At 35.3% G+C, this 20,412-nt stretch overlaps 2 protein-coding genes and 1 long non-coding RNA gene across 3 annotated transcripts; 2 read left to right on the top strand and 1 right to left on the bottom strand.

Annotated features, from left to right (window-relative positions):
• Positions 1-5,002: 5,002 nt before the first annotated feature.
• LOC123702419 lies at positions 5,003-8,041 on the top strand. Its single transcript, XM_045650169.1, has 9 exons — positions 5,003-5,664; positions 5,742-5,811; positions 5,895-6,007; positions 6,229-6,305; positions 6,656-6,724; positions 6,811-6,989; positions 7,082-7,275; positions 7,591-7,657; positions 7,925-8,041. The coding sequence occupies exons 1-8, from the start codon at positions 5,476-5,478 to the stop codon at positions 7,633-7,635; spliced, it is 936 nt and encodes a 311-aa protein (XP_045506125.1). The 5' UTR covers positions 5,003-5,475; the 3' UTR covers positions 7,636-7,657; positions 7,925-8,041.
• On the bottom strand, positions 7,758-8,507 carry LOC123702420. Its single transcript, XR_006752870.1, has 3 exons — positions 8,411-8,507; positions 7,894-8,023; positions 7,758-7,807 (listed from the first exon to the last, which is right to left on the bottom strand). It is a non-coding gene; the product is annotated as an uncharacterized LOC123702420 (long non-coding RNA).
• Positions 8,508-16,847: 8,340 nt separating this feature from the next.
• On the top strand, positions 16,848-18,465 carry LOC123702580 (tigger transposable element-derived protein 4-like). The gene is made up of 2 exons (XM_045650353.1): positions 16,848-17,497; positions 17,615-18,465. Exons 1-2 carry the CDS (start codon positions 16,961-16,963, stop codon positions 17,897-17,899), a joined length of 822 nt encoding a protein of 273 aa, XP_045506309.1. The 5' UTR covers positions 16,848-16,960; the 3' UTR covers positions 17,900-18,465.
• Positions 18,466-20,412: the final 1,947 nt, after the last annotated feature.

The following is a 20,412-nucleotide window of genomic DNA, read 5'->3' as shown; positions in this document are numbered from 1 at the left end:
ATGATCATTCTGCACCTAGTACAAATGAAATGTTTAAATCACCAAATAAATTACAACGACGGAAAAGTAATACGTTTGATCAACGAGCAGAAGAAGCCTATAATAATATGCTGGAAGCTCTTAAAAGACGACATGAGAGGGACCAAAGTACTACATTTGGAGAGCATGTTGCTAACAAACATAGATTATACAGTTCGCGTACAAAGTGTGTCGTCGAACATTTAATTAGTAATATTATTTTTGACGCAGATATAGGCAAATATGAAAATTATCCATTTATTACACCGACTTTAATTATTTGCTAGAGCCATATTACATAAGTCAATCTCCAGCTCGTTCAGATTCAATAACACCGACATCGCCTTTTCCCGTTGAGCAGCAGCCATCAAAAACTCCAACACCAACGTTGCCATCTATTTCATTGACATCAACTTTGACGTCTCCCTGTGAGTATCAGATTTCAAGAACTCCAATACTGAATTTGCCAACTAATCAGTCAATTTTAAGTACTGCATTGCCAAATTCCCAAGGTCAAGGACTACAACTGATTCAATACTCGAAACACAGTAGTTCTGGAAGCTGTGGCCCTACAAGTTGTCATAGAAGGAATGAGTAAGAAATTGGCAGCAAAGACTTATCAAGTGCCGCGGGCTACTCTGCAATATAGGATTAAGAACCCTGAGCATCAGTTACGTCCAGGCCCTCCAACAATTCTGACGGAAAAGGAAGAAAAAGATCTTGAAAATTGGATTTTACTTAGTTGTAGAAAAGGTTTTCCAAAACGCAAAATTGATGTGATCAGCACTTCAGCAGTGTATCGACCTTTGTCAAAAATAGTAAGAAGCCTAGCAGTTTTAAGAACGGTGAAAAGTAAATTATTTCTTTAACGACACCCAAACATTTCTGTACGCACACCTGAGGCAGTCATTGCATGCAGGAGCCCTTGCATGGCACAAACCGAAATATAACTTGTGAAGATTCAGCTTGATAGTAATTATTTTTATATCAAGGATCTGTACTACTATTTTTAAGCGTAGGACCGCAATAACATACCACACAATTTGTAGGACAATATGTCTGTTGAATTATATAAATATTAACTAAGTGAAAACAAAAAAATCAGCTGGTTTGTAATCATTTATGATGACCTCGTTATCGATACACATTGGAAAGAGGGGACTCTTTGATCAAACCATAGATTTTGTAGGACAAATATTTTTCCGTATAATTTAGATAATTATCTTGAGATTGAACAAAAAAAAATTCAGTAAGTAATAAATATTTGAAAAAATTACCTTCACTTGGCTACATACACACAGTTGAATTCATCTCCTCCTAATCAAAACCCGGTACATTATGAAGACTCAGCCCCGAATAGTGTTCAATCATATAATTCACAGTTTAGACCTGATTCTAATGATGATAACGAAGTTTATGATATTTGCCAGGAGAACAATATTAACCACGGAAAATTAATTATTAATTAATCCATACATTTAAAATTAAAATAACATTGTATTTTGATTAAAATAAACATTCTTTGAAATCACTTATTTTGTTTACGTGCCTCAAAGTTACAGCGAGTACAAGTTTTCTCCTGAGTCTCATGAGTTCACAGAGAACGACCGTCTCTTCGAAATCCATATCGGCAAATGACGCTTCGCTTCGAAAAATTTTGTCACTGTCACTTTTCGTGTGCGCACTCCACTTTGGTAACATGACGTGACAATGACAAAAACTTTATTGTCACGCTGACAAAAGTCACCAGTGCGCGCTAGCTCTTAAAAACATAATTCATTAGAAACTCATTTTAATTTATTACCTACTTTCGTCTTCCAGTTGATCCATTGCGAATCACGCGCAGCACAACGTGACTTGCATTCTGGTGGTCACGCGGCGGTAACCGATCCCTATTATAGCGAATCACCCTCGCTTTATATTCACAAATTTAAGTACATATTTTCGTTTATTCATTTCATAATTATTTTTTCTGTTCTGTGTTTTTTGTGATTAATTAGTATCAGAGTTGTGTGCTTTAGCTAAATTAATAGTTCAGGTAAATAAATATTTCTATCGTAAGTAGGTTTAGTACAATTAAATACGAAATAGATATTTCAGTTTTAAAGAAACAACGTGGTACATGTAAAAAGCAATTAACAAAATTTAAAAAGTTTTTAGATCCTCTCGATGAGTGTTTATCATTAACTAGACTTAACAAGTGAACTTAGTGTTCGTTTGTCAAGATTCGAAGGACTTTATATCGTATTTGATAATATCCAAACTAATAAAGAACAAATATGTGATTCTTGAGACGATGAATTTGATGAACGTGAGGAATTCGAGAGCGAGTATTTCACTGGGGTGTGAAATACAACCGAACGTCATCCGGTTGGTTTGACTCGACAATATTTGAAGATTATTTTAAAGCGGTTGTATTGACATGGGCGGAGGGTTTGACTGGAAGAAAAGTGGTCATATGTGACAACTTGTCCAGTCACTTAAGTTCAGGCGTCATTAAGCTATGTCAGGATCACAACATTTCATTTGTGCTTATCCCTTCTAATTCCATACATCTCCCAGCCACTTGACGTGGCTTTTTTTTGCGCCTCTTAAAAAAGCCTGGCGTAAGATCTTATTACAGTACAAAATGGAAAACCCAAATCAAACGGCACTCAACAAAAACCACTTCCCAAAGTTGCTTACGCAATTGATTAAAGAAATTGAAATGAACGAGGCGTAAAACATAAAAAGTGGCTTTAGGCCACTGGGATATACCCTTACAATCCACGCGAGGTTTTAAAAAAGCTTCCAGAATATGCCGAAAAATTGGGCAATACTTATAACATTGACAACGCATTATTAGAATATCTGGAAACCAATAGAAAACCTAAACCATTGGCATCTAATAAAAATAACACTTTCAGGAACAGAACGGCCATTTTTGTGATTTAATGAACTTACAATATGAGACAACGCCCATTTACGCTAAAACATTTTACAAATTATTCGCTACTACGGATATGAGTGTGCGGTTTCTCTAGTATCAATATGGAGTCCAATGTCTACTGTCACCACGCAAACAAATTTCATCCGTGTACTGTCACAACAGAAGATTTTTTTCTATGAGTGTGTGGTCTTACACACACATGTAAATTTTTTCGTTGTATTGCGTATTTGATTGCATTTAATGTTTTAGTGCTTTCTTAAAAAAATAAGAAGGGTACAGAGGAAAGTGATGGATGTCATTTTTTCTTGTTTTTTTTTTGTTACTGGCAACATTCGAAAGTTCATTAAAAATAGTACAGGCTTACTTCAGAATACAGGCAATAAACGCTTCATGTCACCAAAAAATTAACAGTTAGAAATTAGGGCACATGCTAAAAACGATGAAGGTTTTCTGATACCGGCAAAAAATGATGGATGTCAGTCAAAATATGATGAAGGTGTCTATGGCAACTATGGCGGGATTTTGTTCTGTCTGATCTGTGGTCACTGTCAGTGTCAAAGCTTCGTTCACTCGATTTGTGCTCATGTTTTATTTACGTTTTTAAGAGTTTTTATGCAAAATGGACGTTCCTGAAAGTGAAGATGAATCCTTTAATGATTTACTAAAAAACAAACCAAGAAACGACCTAGACATGGGAGACTTACTGACGTTAATAAAATATTACGTGCCACTACCCATGAACTTGGGCCGAGATGCTAATGTAAAAGATGATGATATGATTAATTAATTAAGCATACCTAGTGTTTCAATGATGACCTTCATCAATTTTTAACTTACATTCATCATTTTCCCCTGGGAATTGAAGGTGACTTTGTTTTTTTTTTCAATTAAAAAAAATACATAAAATGCTATAATAACTTTGACTTTCATTCCAACTATGACAATAAATATAAACCTATAAACATAAATTTTATTTAGTGTGAGGTCAGTATTAAACAGACACAATGAGTCTATGAACTTAAATATCTGATTTTCTCAAATCAAAGTGCCATATTCGCGACAGAACTGTAAAGACACTAATGCCCTCACGAGGACAGTTTGCGTACTAAACAAATGACAATAACGCACCAAGTAAAGAGTGGAGTATTTTCTCATAATCAGTTAAGTTTTAACAAAAATTGCATAAGTGACGTTATTGCACCGTAGGTGCGTTGTGACGTTGATATTCATGTATGTGGTCTGTCTAAAAAAAATGAATGTGGTCTAACGTTTGATGGCGCAGCCAGTAATATAAGTATGTCTAGGTAGTTATTTTAAAGGGATTTATCTGAAGCCCTTTTTATTTATAAAAATATTAGGATTAATGTATGTTATGATCCCTCCCACATGGTAAAACTCGTAAGAAATACTTTGGGGGAATATAAATGTATAGTGGGCAAGGATGGGGGTGAAATAAAATTTGATTATGTTGTTTTACTTCACGAAATCCAACAAGTAAAAGGTTTATCTGGGTAATAAATTAAAAGAAGCGCATGTTTATTTTAGCAAAATAAAAATGAAAGTAAGGTTGGCCACGCAGCTATTAAGTAGGTCTAGCTGACGCTCTTCTCTTTTGCAAAAATAACTTTAAATTAGATATATGTTTTATGAATGCTCTGCAACTGTTAAATTTATAATAATGATCAACGACGCTTTTGATTTTTAAATAGTCGATGTACAAATGCGCCTGGCTAAAAGAAAGCTCTCTGTGCCGCTAATATTCAAAATTGTAGTACATTTCTCAAAAGTTGTGAAGAATCCATACTAATATTATAAATGCGAAAGTAACTCTGTCTGTCTGTCTGTCTGTTACTCAATCACGCCTTAACTACTGAACCAATTTGCATGAAATTTGGTATAGAGATATTTTGATACCCGAGAAAGGACATAGGATAGGTTTTATCCCGGAACTTCTACGGGAACGGGTTTTTCTTTGAAAACGCGGGCGAAGCCGCGGGCGGAAAGCTAGTATTTATCTAAATTGAAAATTTTAGATGGTAAGTTAGTTATAGAATCTGGGCCCCAAGTCTGCTATTTTTTATAAATTCGTCATTCCAACACGATCCCATTGTCATTTTGATAAAAGTTTGTAATCTGCTAAATTCATAATGGTCGATCAGTGGTCGGTCAGTGGTCTCGTAATGGAATCGTGGCAGAATGACATTGTCGTATTGCCATTATTATAAAACCCGGTAGTAGAAATGATTTTCGAAAAACTACTACTAAATTTTAACATTTACTCATGCCAGATTTCATTTTTAAACATTTTTACATATTATTTAATAATGTTATAAGCAATCTGAAGTAGTAAGAAGTTCGTAAATAGCAAAAACATTAAAATGTGTAACGCGGATAAAAGTGAAACTCAATAATGTTTTATCTGTTTAGCTGTCAAAGTCAAATGTGACATTACTACTTGTTTACAATTCTAGCGGCCGGTGTTTAGCTATTTATTTTCATTGTGTTTTATTTATTTATAATATTGAAAAATGGTGCTAATAGAGCAAATTTCGGCTCTAATTGATTTTTTGGAAAACCACCAAGACCTGGCGCTTGGCTACTGCAGCCGCACCAATGAAGGGCGAAGTTTAAGCAAAAGATATTGGATGGAATGCGCCCAAATTTTAAATTCCATATCGGTGGACTGCCCCAATAAAACTCCCGCAGAATGGCGCACAGTAAGTACCTATATACAGTATTATTTAATAATAGGTATGCAAAATGTATCATTAATATAATTTTTGCACTTTTTTAGTTCTACAATGAATACAAAAGCAAAACCTTAAAGAAAATTAAATCACAGAAGAGTGAAATAAGTGCAACAGGTAAGCAATTCTTTTCTTCTGGCAGCCTTGCTGAATTATAGTGGAAAGCATATAGTAATAATATTGTATAATTTGCATTTAAGGTGGTGGTCCTGCAAAAAAAATATCATTAACCCCACTCCAAGAGCGCTTATACTCAATATTAGGGCGAGATGTAGGAGAGCCACTTCCAGGTGTCCGACACAACCCACTCACTGTAAGCATTTGGACATTGGTTTTATCTTTTATCATCCATAACTGTTGTATTGCACATTATGAAGTACTTCTAACTTGTGAACAAAACTAATATGTCACAGTCTGTTGTTTAATATGTGCTTTTTTATTTGCATGCTTAGGTATCTATATTATTTATTTGTTCACCATCACATTTTGTGGACTTGCTTACTGTTTTAACAACTGCTTTTTTTTGTTAAATAGCCTTCTATCACGCTTCCTGTGGTGCCTGCTAGTCCTACTACTAGTACTAATTTTCAATTTGAGAACAATTCTTTCTCGTAAGTAGTACTACCTTGGTAACTACTTTCTTAACTATTTTGATTTTTATTTATTTATAGCCTTATATCAGAATGCAAAGTGTATGACATGTTATAATGTTAACAGTTTATTTCATACTACGGTAACTGATTCTGTGTGCCTGCGGGCAAAGGCCTCCCCCATTCTTCTTTATAGTGTGGTAGTCTAGTCCAGGTTTTCGTCTTACCAGCCATTTCAATAATTTCATCAGCCCATCTTTTAAATTGCCTACCCTTATTTCTTTTGAAGCCTCTAGGGTACCATAATGTTATAATTTTGCTTACATTGATAATCGCTAACTATTTTGATTACATTGTTTTTATTATTACAGAATATTAGACAATTACGAAGTGCCTGTGACAATTGTCACAGATGAGCTTGGGGAAAATGTAGAAATAAGGTATACTTACTACAACTTTTTGCAAATGGGTCTAAATAAATAGGATAACATGTAGACTAATGTCATTGTAATTGTTTATTTTTCAGCATGGAACAGGAAAATTTGGGTGAGCCATCTACCACCGACCAGCCTTTGGGTCAGCCATCTACCACCGACCAGCCTTTGGGTCAGCCATCTACCACCGACCAGCCTTTGGGTCAGCCATCTACCACCGACCGGCCTCCAAAGCGACGCCATCGCCCTGCACGGCGTTATGCAGCGGAAGGTAAAGATCTTGCAATTATTTGTTTTGACCATTATTGCCGCGCTAGGGCAAAGTGTGTTGCCTGATGTAACAAAATAAATATTTTTTTATAGATAGAGATAGAGACCATACAGCTCTCGAAGCTGCTCAATCAAGGCTGGAGGCTATTGAAGCCAGGAACGCCGAGGCTACTTTAAAACAGGCTCAGGCAACCAACAACTTAGCTGCAGCCATTGAACGACTGAGCTCCACCACAGAAAAGATGGTGGACCTTATAGGCCAACTTGTGACATCTGTGCCAAAAAAGGTAATTACTGTTGATTTATAGCTAATTCATCTTTATGGTTTCACCCAAAATCTGAACTTCTACTCATCATGTGTGCTACAAACATACCCACAAAAGTATTAAGGAGCATTGAAAACAATACAATAAAAATTATAATAATTAATATAAACCCCTCCAGCTAAGCTTAAAAGCTTGTGTAATGTGTGTAGGCTCACTTCAGTAGTAGCATTGGTCAGAATTTGACATCTTGATTGTAACTCTGATACTAAACACTAGGATACACATGCTGTAAACGAAGTTGCATCTTTTGTATTAAAGTTAAATTTGTTTTCACAGAAACTCCGCAAAATCCTGATATCATCAGATTCTGAATCTGACTAAAGCAGAATGAAGTATGCAAGAGGTAATTTTGGCAGATTATTAAAAGATAAATGAAATCTATTTTAGGAGGAGTCTATGTCCAGCAGTGGATTCCAAATAGCTATATATTAAATGAAACAGTGTTTACAAAAAGAGAATTTATTTTAAATCTGTTTTGTGCAATACTGTGGATCTGTAACAAAGAGTTAAATCATTTTAATAATAATTAGAGCTTTTTCGTACTGTACTAGAATATTGAGGTGGGTTTACATTACATACCTGCTAATTTAATTTATGCATTTCTCCACAGTCTGTCAACAAGAGCCTGCTGCAGTGCCCGACCTTCAAGAAGATCCCGGTTCACCCTTCGATGGTCTTGATAATTAGGTGCTGCATAATTATTTTCCTCCTAAATTAAAAGACTGATTAGTGATTATCATGTTATTCTTTTTATTATAATAATATAAGGTGAAATTTGTGTTTATTAAAATATTGAAGATGTTTATATTTTGTATGAAGACTGATTATTGATTTCTTATTATTATTACAACTTGATATTGTAACTTGGATTTTATAATTTAAATGACAAAATGTCTTTTTGGTTTTAATATAGTATATATCTATAGATAAGTATCAGATTTTTCAATTGGTTTGAAAGTCTAGTTTAATATTATAAAATAAATATTTAGTTTATGAGAAATAAAAAGTATTTTAAATGTTGATTTTTTAACATAGTAGTTTTATTTAAAATTTCAACTTCATTATATTTCAAAATAGTGGAATAGAGATCACATACCTGTTGCAAGCGGAGTGCTTCTGCATAAACTTCATCAGGTGGCAACGGTGCTCTTGCCATGTTTGCAATATTGTGCAATATGCAACATGCATTCACAATCTTGCCTGCAGGTATATTTTATTGAGTGCCTTTGTCACTTCATTAATTGATCTTGACACAGTAATTTGTGCAACATTACGGAGGGCACTCTGTCCAATCAAAGTTTGATAGGACCCTGATGCATAAAATGCAAGTGCTATTAGAATCTGCAATAAAAAATATAACAAATCAACTATTTCGTGTTTATAGCTACAGAACAATAAATCAATGAAAATCAAATTCAGATTACTAACCTTCATTTCTGCCGATATGCTATCGTTTCGACGCGGTCTGGCCATAAGGGGAATGAGTTCTTCAATTAACCCCCTTACTGAGTCCTTTCCAAGGCGAAACGTTTTTACAAATTCCGCCTCGGAAATATCAATAAAGGGGTTTGTACTAATTCTCGTCAAGCGACGGGCTCGACGACGTCTTTTGCATTCCGCCCGTCTTCTTTCTCTAGCATCCACTGCGGCTAGCTCGAGAATATTTGCTCGTAGTGAATACATTTCTCCACTCAATATTTCACAAAGTAAAATACAAACACGATAGATAACAAACTCTTTTCGACAACCGAGCTATTATAAGCAATGACTGCACAATGACGATCCAATGGTAGGTCAATGATCAAAGGAACTGTCAAAATTTTAGCAGATTACCCCATACGTCAGTCATTCATTTGTCATTATGTACGAGATTACCATTCTAAGCCATTTCTTTCAATGGAATGTCAGTGGTTGACCATTGGAAAGTCATAATGACACCATTATAATAGTAGATTACCAAACTTGTCAAAATCAACAATTTTGAAATCAATGATAGACCATTCTGACACTATTGTAATAGCAGACTTGAGGCCCTGGCCGTAAAACAAGTTTTATCGGCTTTATTATAAATAGCATTAAGATATTTTCCTGTTTATAAAATCAGCCAGGATCATCTCGAAATGTTTTTTGGTCAAATCACAGTTAGAGGGGGTAACAATGACAACGTTATGCAGTTCCGCACTGCATACAAAATAAATGTCGGTCGCTCCCAAATACAGCTCCATACGGAGGGAAAGCTCGTGGATATGACCTTTTCTTTCCTTTCCTTTTCTTTCTCGTGGATATGAAATTGTATGGATCTGTGTCCTGTTTCATTCGTCAAGCGTATCTTGAGACAGGATACGATTGGCGAATGGGATAGGAGATACGAAGTAGGAGGAACGGCCGGAGTCACGAAGCTCTTTTTCCCAAGCGCTGCTGCTGCATTCAAAGTAGTCGGAAAAATAGACATCACACACCACACCACACAAATACTGACTGGTCACGGCGGCTTCGCCTTCTACTTGAACAGATTCAAGCTGAAGGAGAATCCGTCGTGTCTATGTCAGCCCGGAGTAGAGGAGACGGTTCCTCATCTGTTACTCGAGTGCCCAATTATTGCAAGCAATAGATATGCTATTGAGCAAAAATTGGGCATGGCGATGACGGGTGAGAATCTGCCTTCCGCCCTGGGGGACAAGTGTAGGGATACTTTCTTTAAATATTGTAAATATATTGTAGAAGTAGTCAATAAGCGAAACAATGGCGTGTAAATAAATAAATAAATAAATAAATATTATAGGACATTATTACACAAATCGACCTAGTCCCACAGTAAGCTCAATAATTAAGGCTTGTGTTGTGGGTACTAGGCGACGATAAATATAATATTTAATAAATACATATATAGATAATAACACCCAGACCCAAGAACAAATAAATGAGTTCATCACACAAATATTTGCCCTGACCGGGGATCGAACCCGGGACCGTCGGCTCAGTAGGCAGTTACTTTACCACTGCGCCAACCGCGTCGTCGCGTGTGATGTGATTCTGAGATATTAGGTATAGTTTAAATTTTTGTAGCATTTATTGTATTTATTTTATTAGTATTTATTTACCCAGTATTTTAATTTTGTATTTGTAAGTAATATTTTTAAGTTTGTAATAATTTTATTTTTAATTTACATATTATGTGGCTATAAATTGTGTTTGTAAATAAATTAAAAAAAAAAATGAAAATAATGTCTCTGGACAATATTCCAGAGGTGGCGCGAACACCCTGTGATGGCGGGTGCCTTTAAAATAAATAAAAAAAAAAAAAAAAAACGCCCATGACGACAAAATCCAACACGAGGGACGGGACATATGCCAAGTTTTACCGATACAAAAATAAACATAAATCAAAATATTTCTCGTTATACTGACTAATTAACTTTAAAACAAATACAGCAATTGTTAATAAAACATTTGTTTACAAATGTTTGTGAGTATTTTATTTAATTCCTTTAAAATTAAGTAAATTTACATATGAAATGTCAGCGATTCAATTGATGGTTCCCATCCCTAGCCTACATGTTCCGAAACTCAATGTCGCCTCTACACATAGGCCAGCGCATTCGCCAGCGCGCTGGCGGTGCGCTTGCAAACGCGCTTGTGAGTAATCCACACATAGGAAGGTCGTTCAGTATGGTTTGGTTCGAGCCAATGTGCGGACGGATTCAAAATGGATGTAACAAATAAAGAATGTAATGTAACAAATAAACACACTTTCACATTTATAATATTAAAATAGGATGCTCTTTGTGAAGTAAAACAATGTGAGGAAAACGGCATGTCCAAGAACCTCATTTATTTGGCAGTTTTAATACATACAACATTTTTATTTTTATGGTACTTATTTGAACAGTGATACACCAGATTTAAAGAAAGGAAAACCATATTCTACAAATTTAACAAATGTGTCACCACACTTAAAACATTTTGCAAAAATGAAAAAGTTTTTTGCAACTTGCGAATTTGTAGGGTGTCAAAGCCAGCCCCCATCAAAGCAAGGTTGGATATGAACACTTAACGGAATAGAAAAGCTTTTTAATAATTTAAAAAAAAAACATGCTATTAGAGCTCTATCAACTCGCCGTCTTCAACAGGACCCTCTCGAAAATTTGTTTGGCACCATAAGAGGAAACTGTGGTGCTAATTATAATCCAACAACTGGACAATTTGTCGCTGGGTTGAAGACGGCCATTCTGTCCAACCTTGCTCACTTGGGGTCAGGCAATTGCGCAGAAGATGACTGTACGACAATGACAAATTACAAACAAATATATATGCACAGAAAGTAAGACGGAAGATCCAGGCGTTTCAGACATGCTTTGCACAGAAAGTAAGACGGAAGATTCAGAGTAAGTTGTTTCAGACATGCTTTCGTTAATTGAGGATTCTTTTGAAGAAAGTGTGTCTGATTCTGAAGAATTACAAGCTTGTGCATATGTTTGTGGTTTTTTATTGAAAAATCGTAAAAGCACATGTAAAAATTGTGACTTCATTTTTAAAGCTAAGGACACTGGCGAGCTTGTATACACATTCGTAGCGTATAAAGAATATAATGACATCAAAAAAGGATTGAACTATGCATCTCAAGCATTAATAAGATGTGTCGAAAGTTGCGCTACTATCTGCAACAGTTTCTTTTTAACGTCATCACATTATTTGAATTTAAAACAAAATATTAACATTTTCTACACACCGGCGTGCACGTGATAAGCGGTAATTAAATATTTTATTTGCATCATTGTTAACTAGCTTGTCTTTGTGATAAGGAAACACCAGATGGAGTGTTCTGTGTTCAACCTTTGTCGAAAGCGAACGTGTTTCGGAACTTTTTTAAAAAATAGTTAAATGTTGGATACGAATTTAACCCTTATCTTAATTTCGCAATAAGTTCTGCATTGGTGTGTAGTATCGCGAATTCAATTTGCAAATAAATTTCCCGCGCTCGCAACTCGACGCGCTGTGCTTGCGGAGTAAGGCTCCTCCTCACCTCAAGTAAACGAGAGGGGCTACCGCTGTGTCGAAAAATAATTCGTCGTACCTACTCGCACCTTCACTCTGCGTAATGGAGTCTACACACCAAACCCGCCGACCCGCCGACACAGCCCGGCGGCTTGGTGACGGCGACTTTGTTTCAAGAATCATGTCGGCGACTCGTACCCGCGCGTGCAAGTCGGCGGCATGGCCGGCGGCTTGCGTACGCGCACGCTCAGTTGCCCGCCGACACTCCAGCGATAGTGACGTGTTTGTGTTTTTTTGCGATTTTCTGCAATAATGGAATGGGACGAAGAAACCACTCTAAAGTTAATAAATTTGTATCATATAAAGGAATGATTATGGAATCCAAAACACTTGGATCACAAATGTAGACCTAAACGTTTTGATGCACTAAATGAGATGGCAAACGAATTAAATACAAATGTCACAGAAATAGAACGGAAGATAAAAAATTTGACGAGCCAATATTATAGAGAAAGAAAAAAGACGATTGAATCAAAAAAGTCTGGAACCAGCGCAGATTCTGTTCATGAGAGCAAGTGGTTTGCCTTTTAATCTTTGAATTTCTTGCTCAATAAAAATAAACCTACTGGAACAATCGATACGGTATGTAACATTTCAGTGATGTTGTATTATTTTATTTCTAACCTAATTATTAGAGCACACAAGAATAATATGTAAGCTTGGCCCGAGTGAAGAGAGGCGCGCGGTAAATATAGACATAGGTACTTATTTTATCTGCCTTTGTTGTTGCGCTGCCGCTATTGTTATTGCACCGAAATATTTTTAAACAAATTATTTCTTGGAATGGCATGTGGACAGATATAATAGTCATTGCAAATGTATTTTTTAAAAACTAACAACTCTTTTCTCAACAATCTTTTGATTTCGCCGAATTTCTATTATAAACCGAGAGATTCCGTACCTTTTATTTTTTTTTATTTTTAGGTTGTTTTAGAAATATTATTATTAATTATTATTTACAGTGATAATTAGTATTAGGTATGATTTATGACCATTGTCTTTTTTTTCATATATTCCGTGCGGTGTACTAACTCGCGGGTAAAAGCTAGTGTATAATACATTTCATAAGTAAACTGTTGGTGATTCAAATAAAATATTATTTCAGGAGATAACAGCAACTGACAATAATGTATGTATAATGTATGTATGTGTATATGTATTATGTATAAACGATTATTTGTTGTATAATATGTTATATAAATATGTATTTATATTCGTTCAGGTTATATTGACTGGCAGTCGTGCTCTGTTGTTTGAGCCGCAAGTCATCTGTATTACTGGTCCTCACTGAAAACCAGTGTTGCAGAAACACTCTGTGACTTTTGCTGACGTGGGGACCCTTTTGGCATCACTAATTATATTTATTATTATTATTTTTTAATTTTAATTTTTTTTTTGTATTTCTTCTTTTTGTTTGTTTTAATTAAGTACCTTATTTTTGTAAAAATTGGTGCCAAATAAATGAGTTTGAGTTTGAGTTTAATGCCCAACATGCGGACAATGATGCTCAACATGGGGAAAACGATTCACCTCAAACGTCTAACATCATTCCCCAAGCGAATAAACGTTATAAACCTAATCCAAGTAATGAGATGGTGTCGGAAGCATTAAATTTAATGAGAACAGTCAGTCAACGGACAAATCAATAAAAGATGAGGACGATTTGTTTGGCGAATATATTGCGACACAACTTAGAAAATTTGATAAAACAACAAAGGCAATAATAAAACATCGGATTATATGACTTATCTTTTTTGAAACCGAAACTGGATATCGTTCAGACATGTTCGAAGCTTCGCCAAGACCTTCAACTTCCCATAGTCATCCAGGATATTATACAGTATCTCCAATGGATCAATGTGATGTAAATTCCTACTACTCATCATCCAACTCTGCCGTAACAAACCCTGTTTCACCGAAACCCTCAAGCCTCTTGGTGAACCTTCAACATCTTCAATTGAACCTTCGTTACGTGTGTCGCTTCAAGAGAGTGGTGATATTGAGAACATATTATCATCTATTGAGTCAGATAAATTGGTTTATTCCACAAATCCCCACCGTATGCACTCTGAGAATAACTCCATCACCTATACTCAAAATGCATAAAAACATCAGTGGGGATTTCGCGGTGGGGATTTATAGAATAACTCGGTAAATAAAACCACTTATAAATGAACAAAAACAAGTGATTTACGAACTTTGTAATACAAATTATAATAAAAATACAAGTACTCATACAAGTATGAGTTTCATTAAAACTTACGAGTTAGTCATTGATCAACAACATCTCTAATTCCCCGACGGTTATCGAAATGCTCACGTAGTACCGACAGCCAAGGCAACAACAGCAACAGCAGGTCGCAGTCGAGGGACCCGCCAAAACCCACCAATCGGTGGAAGTAAAGAAATTCCTTGTAAAGAGTACGTGCACAAATTCGAATTCAAAATATGTATTTACTTATTTGCTAATAATTTGTGGTTTCTAAAAATTACAGATTTTATTCATACTGAGACTATTGTGGTCTATGAATTAGAGCACCAAGAAACTGATAGAAAAATTGATGGACCTGGGAAAATTGTCCAGGTAGACGAGAGTAAATTTGGAAAACGCAAGTATAACCGAGGACGCCGCATTGAGAGACTGGAAGTGTGTCCTAATAATGAGAGATCTTCTGAAATACTGGTGCCACTTATACAGAAACATGTTGAGGAGGGCACAGAAATCCATACAGACTTTTGGAGAGCTTATGATTGCCTTCCTCAATATGGATACATTCACAAACAGTGTAATCACAGTGACCCAGAACACAGATTTGTGGCACCAGATGGGGGACACACCCAGAGGATTGAGAGCCAGTGGAGAAATTTAAAACGAATGTTCGCCAATATAAAGCAAATTTCACCTCACGAATTCTGTTGTAACGAAACTACTGTAAAAACATTAAAAATGAACAAGATGCGACACGTATGTACGTTATAATCCATTTAATTTCCAAACCACAGTTAAATATTTTGGATCAAATCCAGAAATAATGACTGCACACGGACTTATAAAGTATGTATTTGAAAATATCAACACGGCAATAAATCAATTATAAAAATTTGAAACACGTTTAGTAAAGAATTAAAAAAAAAAACCTAAGCCACGTTCTGGGACGACGATAATAAGCCGAAGTATACAGACACATGGCCACATTTTAAGCCCATGTCTTATTTAAAAGTAGTTGTGAAACTCCGACAAACAGTATTCCGTGCACTACCTACCGTAACCTCAGCAGTTATTAATGAACTGGAGCCCAAAATCGCAGTATTAACTCCATCGATAATAACTTCGTGGTAAGAATGTGGTATTTTTGTCACATTTAGACCTCGGTTCAAGGCTTCTTTTGGTACTAAACAGAGCTTCTACTAACGCCTGCATATAATATAAAAAAATAAAAACGAATATCCGTAAAAATTACAATACTTTCGCCTCTATCGATAATATAGAAAATTTCAAAAAGGGATAATTTGCGCCTGTAATCGCTACGTATATATTAGCAACATAATAAATTATCTAGTGTATCTATTTTTTTATACGAATTTTTTTATCTCATTCGGCCGCGAAATTCCAAAATTTTAAATATTTTTTTAAAAATCGGGTTTTTGAAATAAAACTCTGGGTGTTCTACTCGTGCATTTAAAAAGAGAAGCTCCTTAGATATTTCCAATAAAACAAGAATGTCACTTTTTCGGGCCAAAAAACATATAGTGCATCGGTTGTATGGAAATGATTTAGCATATTTCCTACAATCTAGGTTTTGAAAAATGGTCAGCAACAATACCAGACAGCAAAAAACTAAAGGGAAAAAAATAAATACGTTCAAAATTGTTTCCGAGAACTGCTTGGTTAACATATACAGGGTTATTTGTAAAACACCGGCAACCTCGCAGGACAAGATAGCTAACATCATAATTAGTAACAACATTTGTTCTACGACTTTTGGCATAACGCAATAAATTATTTTTAAATGATTGTTTAAGCTTTTATTGTACTCTCCTAACATTTGTAAGTCTATGTTCTATTCATTATCGAAAGGACGACGCGACGCCCCCTTTCCCCTCCCGTTCGCTTCTTGTTTACGTAAATTTTGGAATGCGCATAGAGTTTATAATATTCAAACGGAAAATTAAATGAATACAGTGGATTTCATTAATAACGACCTCGGTTGTAACGACCTTTCGGTTATAGCGACGTCGAACTTACGTCCCTAGAATTTGAAGCATACTTTCGTATAAATCCATTCGGCGATAGCGACTCCGGATATAACGCCTAATTCGGGTATAACGACTTGTTCTTGAATTCCTAGAAATTCATTGCGGATATGAGACGGAGTCGGCAAAGGCGCAAAGACTCATTCATAAACTTTAACTATTAAGCTTGTATTATGTAGGAATGTAAACAAAGGATAAGAATCTTTTGTTTACATTCGCAGTTGGTCAAGTGATTTGTTTCTGTGTAGGATTACTTAGCACGTGCATGAAGTTAAAATTATGAATCAGTTACGTATCAATTTCCAGTGAGTAAACATCGTTTCTTAAACTTGTGAACATGGCTCCTAGACGTACATTTACTGTTAAAGAAAAAGTGGATATCATTTCGAGACTGGAAAATGGTGAAAACAATGTTGATCTGTGTAAACAATTTGGGGTTTCTCATTCTACAATATCAACGATGTGGAAAAACCGCGCTAAAATTATGCAGTGTTTTGAATCAAAATCCCTTAAAATAAAGAAAAATTGTAATCCAACTCATCAAGATATTGAAAATGTACTTCTAGTGTGGTTTAAAGCACAGAGAAGCCAAAATGTACCTATAAGCGGTCCTCTTTTGCAAGAGAAAGCTAATCATTTTGCCAGACAGCTTGGGAAAACAGACTTTAAATGTTCAGAAAGTTGGATTTACAGATTTAGACAACGTCATGATATAGTGGTCGGTAAAGTTTGTGGAGAAGCTGCTAGTGTATCGCAAAACGACTGTGATAATTGGTTGAGAACAGTTTTACCAAAATTAACTGAAGGATATACCGACAGTCAAATATGGAACGCTGATGAGACAGGATTATTTTTTAAATTGACTCCCGAGTCCCGATAGAACGCTAAAATTCAAAGGAGAAAAATGTACAGGAGGGAAACTATCAAAAGATAGAATAACGGTGCTTGTTGCTTCAAGTATGGAAGGTGAAAAACGTAAATTGCTGGTAAGGCGAAAAAACCAAGGTGTTTCAAGAATGTTAAAACTTTGCCAGTTGATTACGAAGCCAACAAAAAGGCGTGGATGACATCAGAAATTTTTGAAAAAGTTTTACGGAAATGGGACTCTGAGCTAAGAAGACACAATAAAAAAATCATCTTATTTATTGACAATTGTCCAGCTCACCCACACAATCAAAAATTGACTAACATAAAACTGGCATTTCTACCACCAAACACTACGTCAGTTATTCAACCTATCGATCAAGGTATTATTAAGACTCTTAAAAGCCATTAAAGCTTCTTGTCGAGAAAATGGTAAATGACAATGAAAACAGCTCAACTCCTTTTGCCGTCAATATTCTGGACGGCATTGAAATGTTAACAACAGCATGGGCACGAGTTACTGCAGATACAATAAAAAAATGTTTTTTACATGCTGGGTTTGGTAAATTTTCTACCATTAATACAAATGATTGTCCTGAGAGGTTGCTGGTGTTTTACAAGTAACCCTGTATTGATAAACCACGTCAGGGTTCCGGAAACATTAACAATGGGAATACAGCTAGGAGATTTTCAATACATGAATTCGAACGCCAAAAGGATCAACCATCTTCGGTCCTGAAGAAATTGTACAAATTGACGAATACAAATTTCTTAAAAGAAAGTACAACCATAGTCATCACAATAAGGGAAAGGGAAAGATCAGCAGAAATGTTGGTGCCACTTATTTAGAAATACGTAGTTAGTACCAAAAAAACTCATTGTCACTGTTCACTGTCTTCTGTTGTGTGTACTGAATTCATTTCATGTTGTAACTTTGTATATTACATATTAACATAATATTGTAATTTGTAACAGTGAAAGAACAATAATTAAAAGTTATATTTACGCTAAGGTTCTATCATTTTACATGGGTAACAAAACCCCATAAACTCAAAAACCTACCCCACAAACATACATATTTGTATTTACCAACAAAATCACTCAGCGCTATTCTAACGACAGCTAAAGTAAAAAAAGTGAAGTCCAGTGTAACCAAGTGGGGTACGGTGCAGATGCATTATGCATACATCTATTTCACTGATCTATTTTCTTTAGGGACAAGTAGGTGATCAGCCTTCTGTGTCCTGCCAGACCGAGATAATTTTTTTTCTTTGACTCCACCAGGCATCAAACCCAGGACCCCTAGGTTCTGCGCTCAAGCGTCAACCACTGCACCAAAGAGGCGGTCGCTAAAATAATAAATACCTCTTTAAATTGGACAGAATTTTCTGACAGAAATTGATAATTCAATACAAAGTACAATAACTCTTATAACGAAAAAAACCTGACAGCTAATTTATGTACCTACTACATGCCATTAGCACATTGATGATGATAACAACACCTCAAAAGTCAAACATATGAGTTTTAGCTATAGGATGTGTCAAAGAAATATACATACATACACTTTGAAAACATAATTCTTGCTAGTTAAGTTTTTGCATATACTATGGGACTGACATAGTCATTGCTGGCTCAAAGTTCCTAAATGAAATAAGAATTAAAAACAAAAAATAAAACATAATTCTTCTTATTTGTAGTCTGGTAAAAAACAATTGAATTATCTACAACATGAGCAGACTTTAAGACATAAAACTTTAAAATATTTCAGGACTTAATCCACAATAATTGGTCAAACTCATAGATTTATTTATTTATATATTAGATTTCATCTAGAAGCAATTTTGAATCGTCATATTAACCATTGAGTTACTATATACTACGTACTAGAGAGGACATCGCTACTACACTATTTGTAACACGAGTTACGCCCCACGCGCGCCTCGCGCCGCCGCGCTTGTCGCACAGATTTTGTTTGTGGTGTCCTCTCTATACGTAGTAATAATACCTCAATGGCGATAACATAATTTTACCATTCACTACAGATTCGGAAAGCAGTTTTTATCGAGAAGAACCGGCAAGAAACTCCATAGTTGCCCTTTTAAAATCAAGTCAATGTTCATAATATCTACCAAACAACGAGGTACTAAATCCATTATCTTAATTATTTGACAACTAGCTGTGCACTGAAGTTTTATCCGCAGTGCTCTGTTCCTGTTGGTCTTAGCGAGATGATATTATATAAGCTTTCCTCGATGAATGGGCTACCTTACACCGAATGGTACCAGTAATTCCGGAGATTAGCGCGTTCAAACAAACAAACTCTTCAGCTTTAATATTAGTATAGATATTTAAGTCTAACTGACTGATCTATGAATGCACAGCTCAAACTACTCAAACAGCGTAATCCAATCAAAAGTGTTGTCACTACATAGTATAAAACAAAGTCGCTTTCTCTGTCCCTATGTATACTTAAATCTTTAAAACTATGCAACTGATTTTGATGCAGTTTTTTTAATATATGGAGTCATTGAAGAGGAAGGTTTAAGTATATAATTTATTAGTTTTTAGACAAAGCAGACGAAGACGCTGGCAGAAAGCTATTCATGTATAGTGTTTAAATATGTTTTAAATCGTATAAATTATTATGAACTTGCCAATTGCAAATAAACATAATTATATTAGCATTTGGAAATATTATTGGATAGAAGATAGAAGATTGGATTTGTAAATCCCATGAAGTAGGTACTTAGAACACATTTCTATGCTTTCAAATCTAAAGACTTTTTGCAAAACACATTCAACAATGCAGGTCAATTAATCAATCTTTTCAAAATTGTTGAGTTTATGAAAAAAATCGAGCATGTACAACTGTATGATGCACAAAAAAACGAAATTTCACCCAATTATACGAGTTTTGGAAAC

Source organism: Colias croceus, chromosome 23, assembly GCF_905220415.1.
Source record: "Colias croceus chromosome 23, ilColCroc2.1".
NCBI classification, from domain to species: domain Eukaryota; kingdom Metazoa; phylum Arthropoda; class Insecta; order Lepidoptera; family Pieridae; genus Colias; species Colias croceus.
Note: the sequence above shows the minus strand (reverse complement) of the source record. Positions and strands in the feature narration are given on the sequence as shown.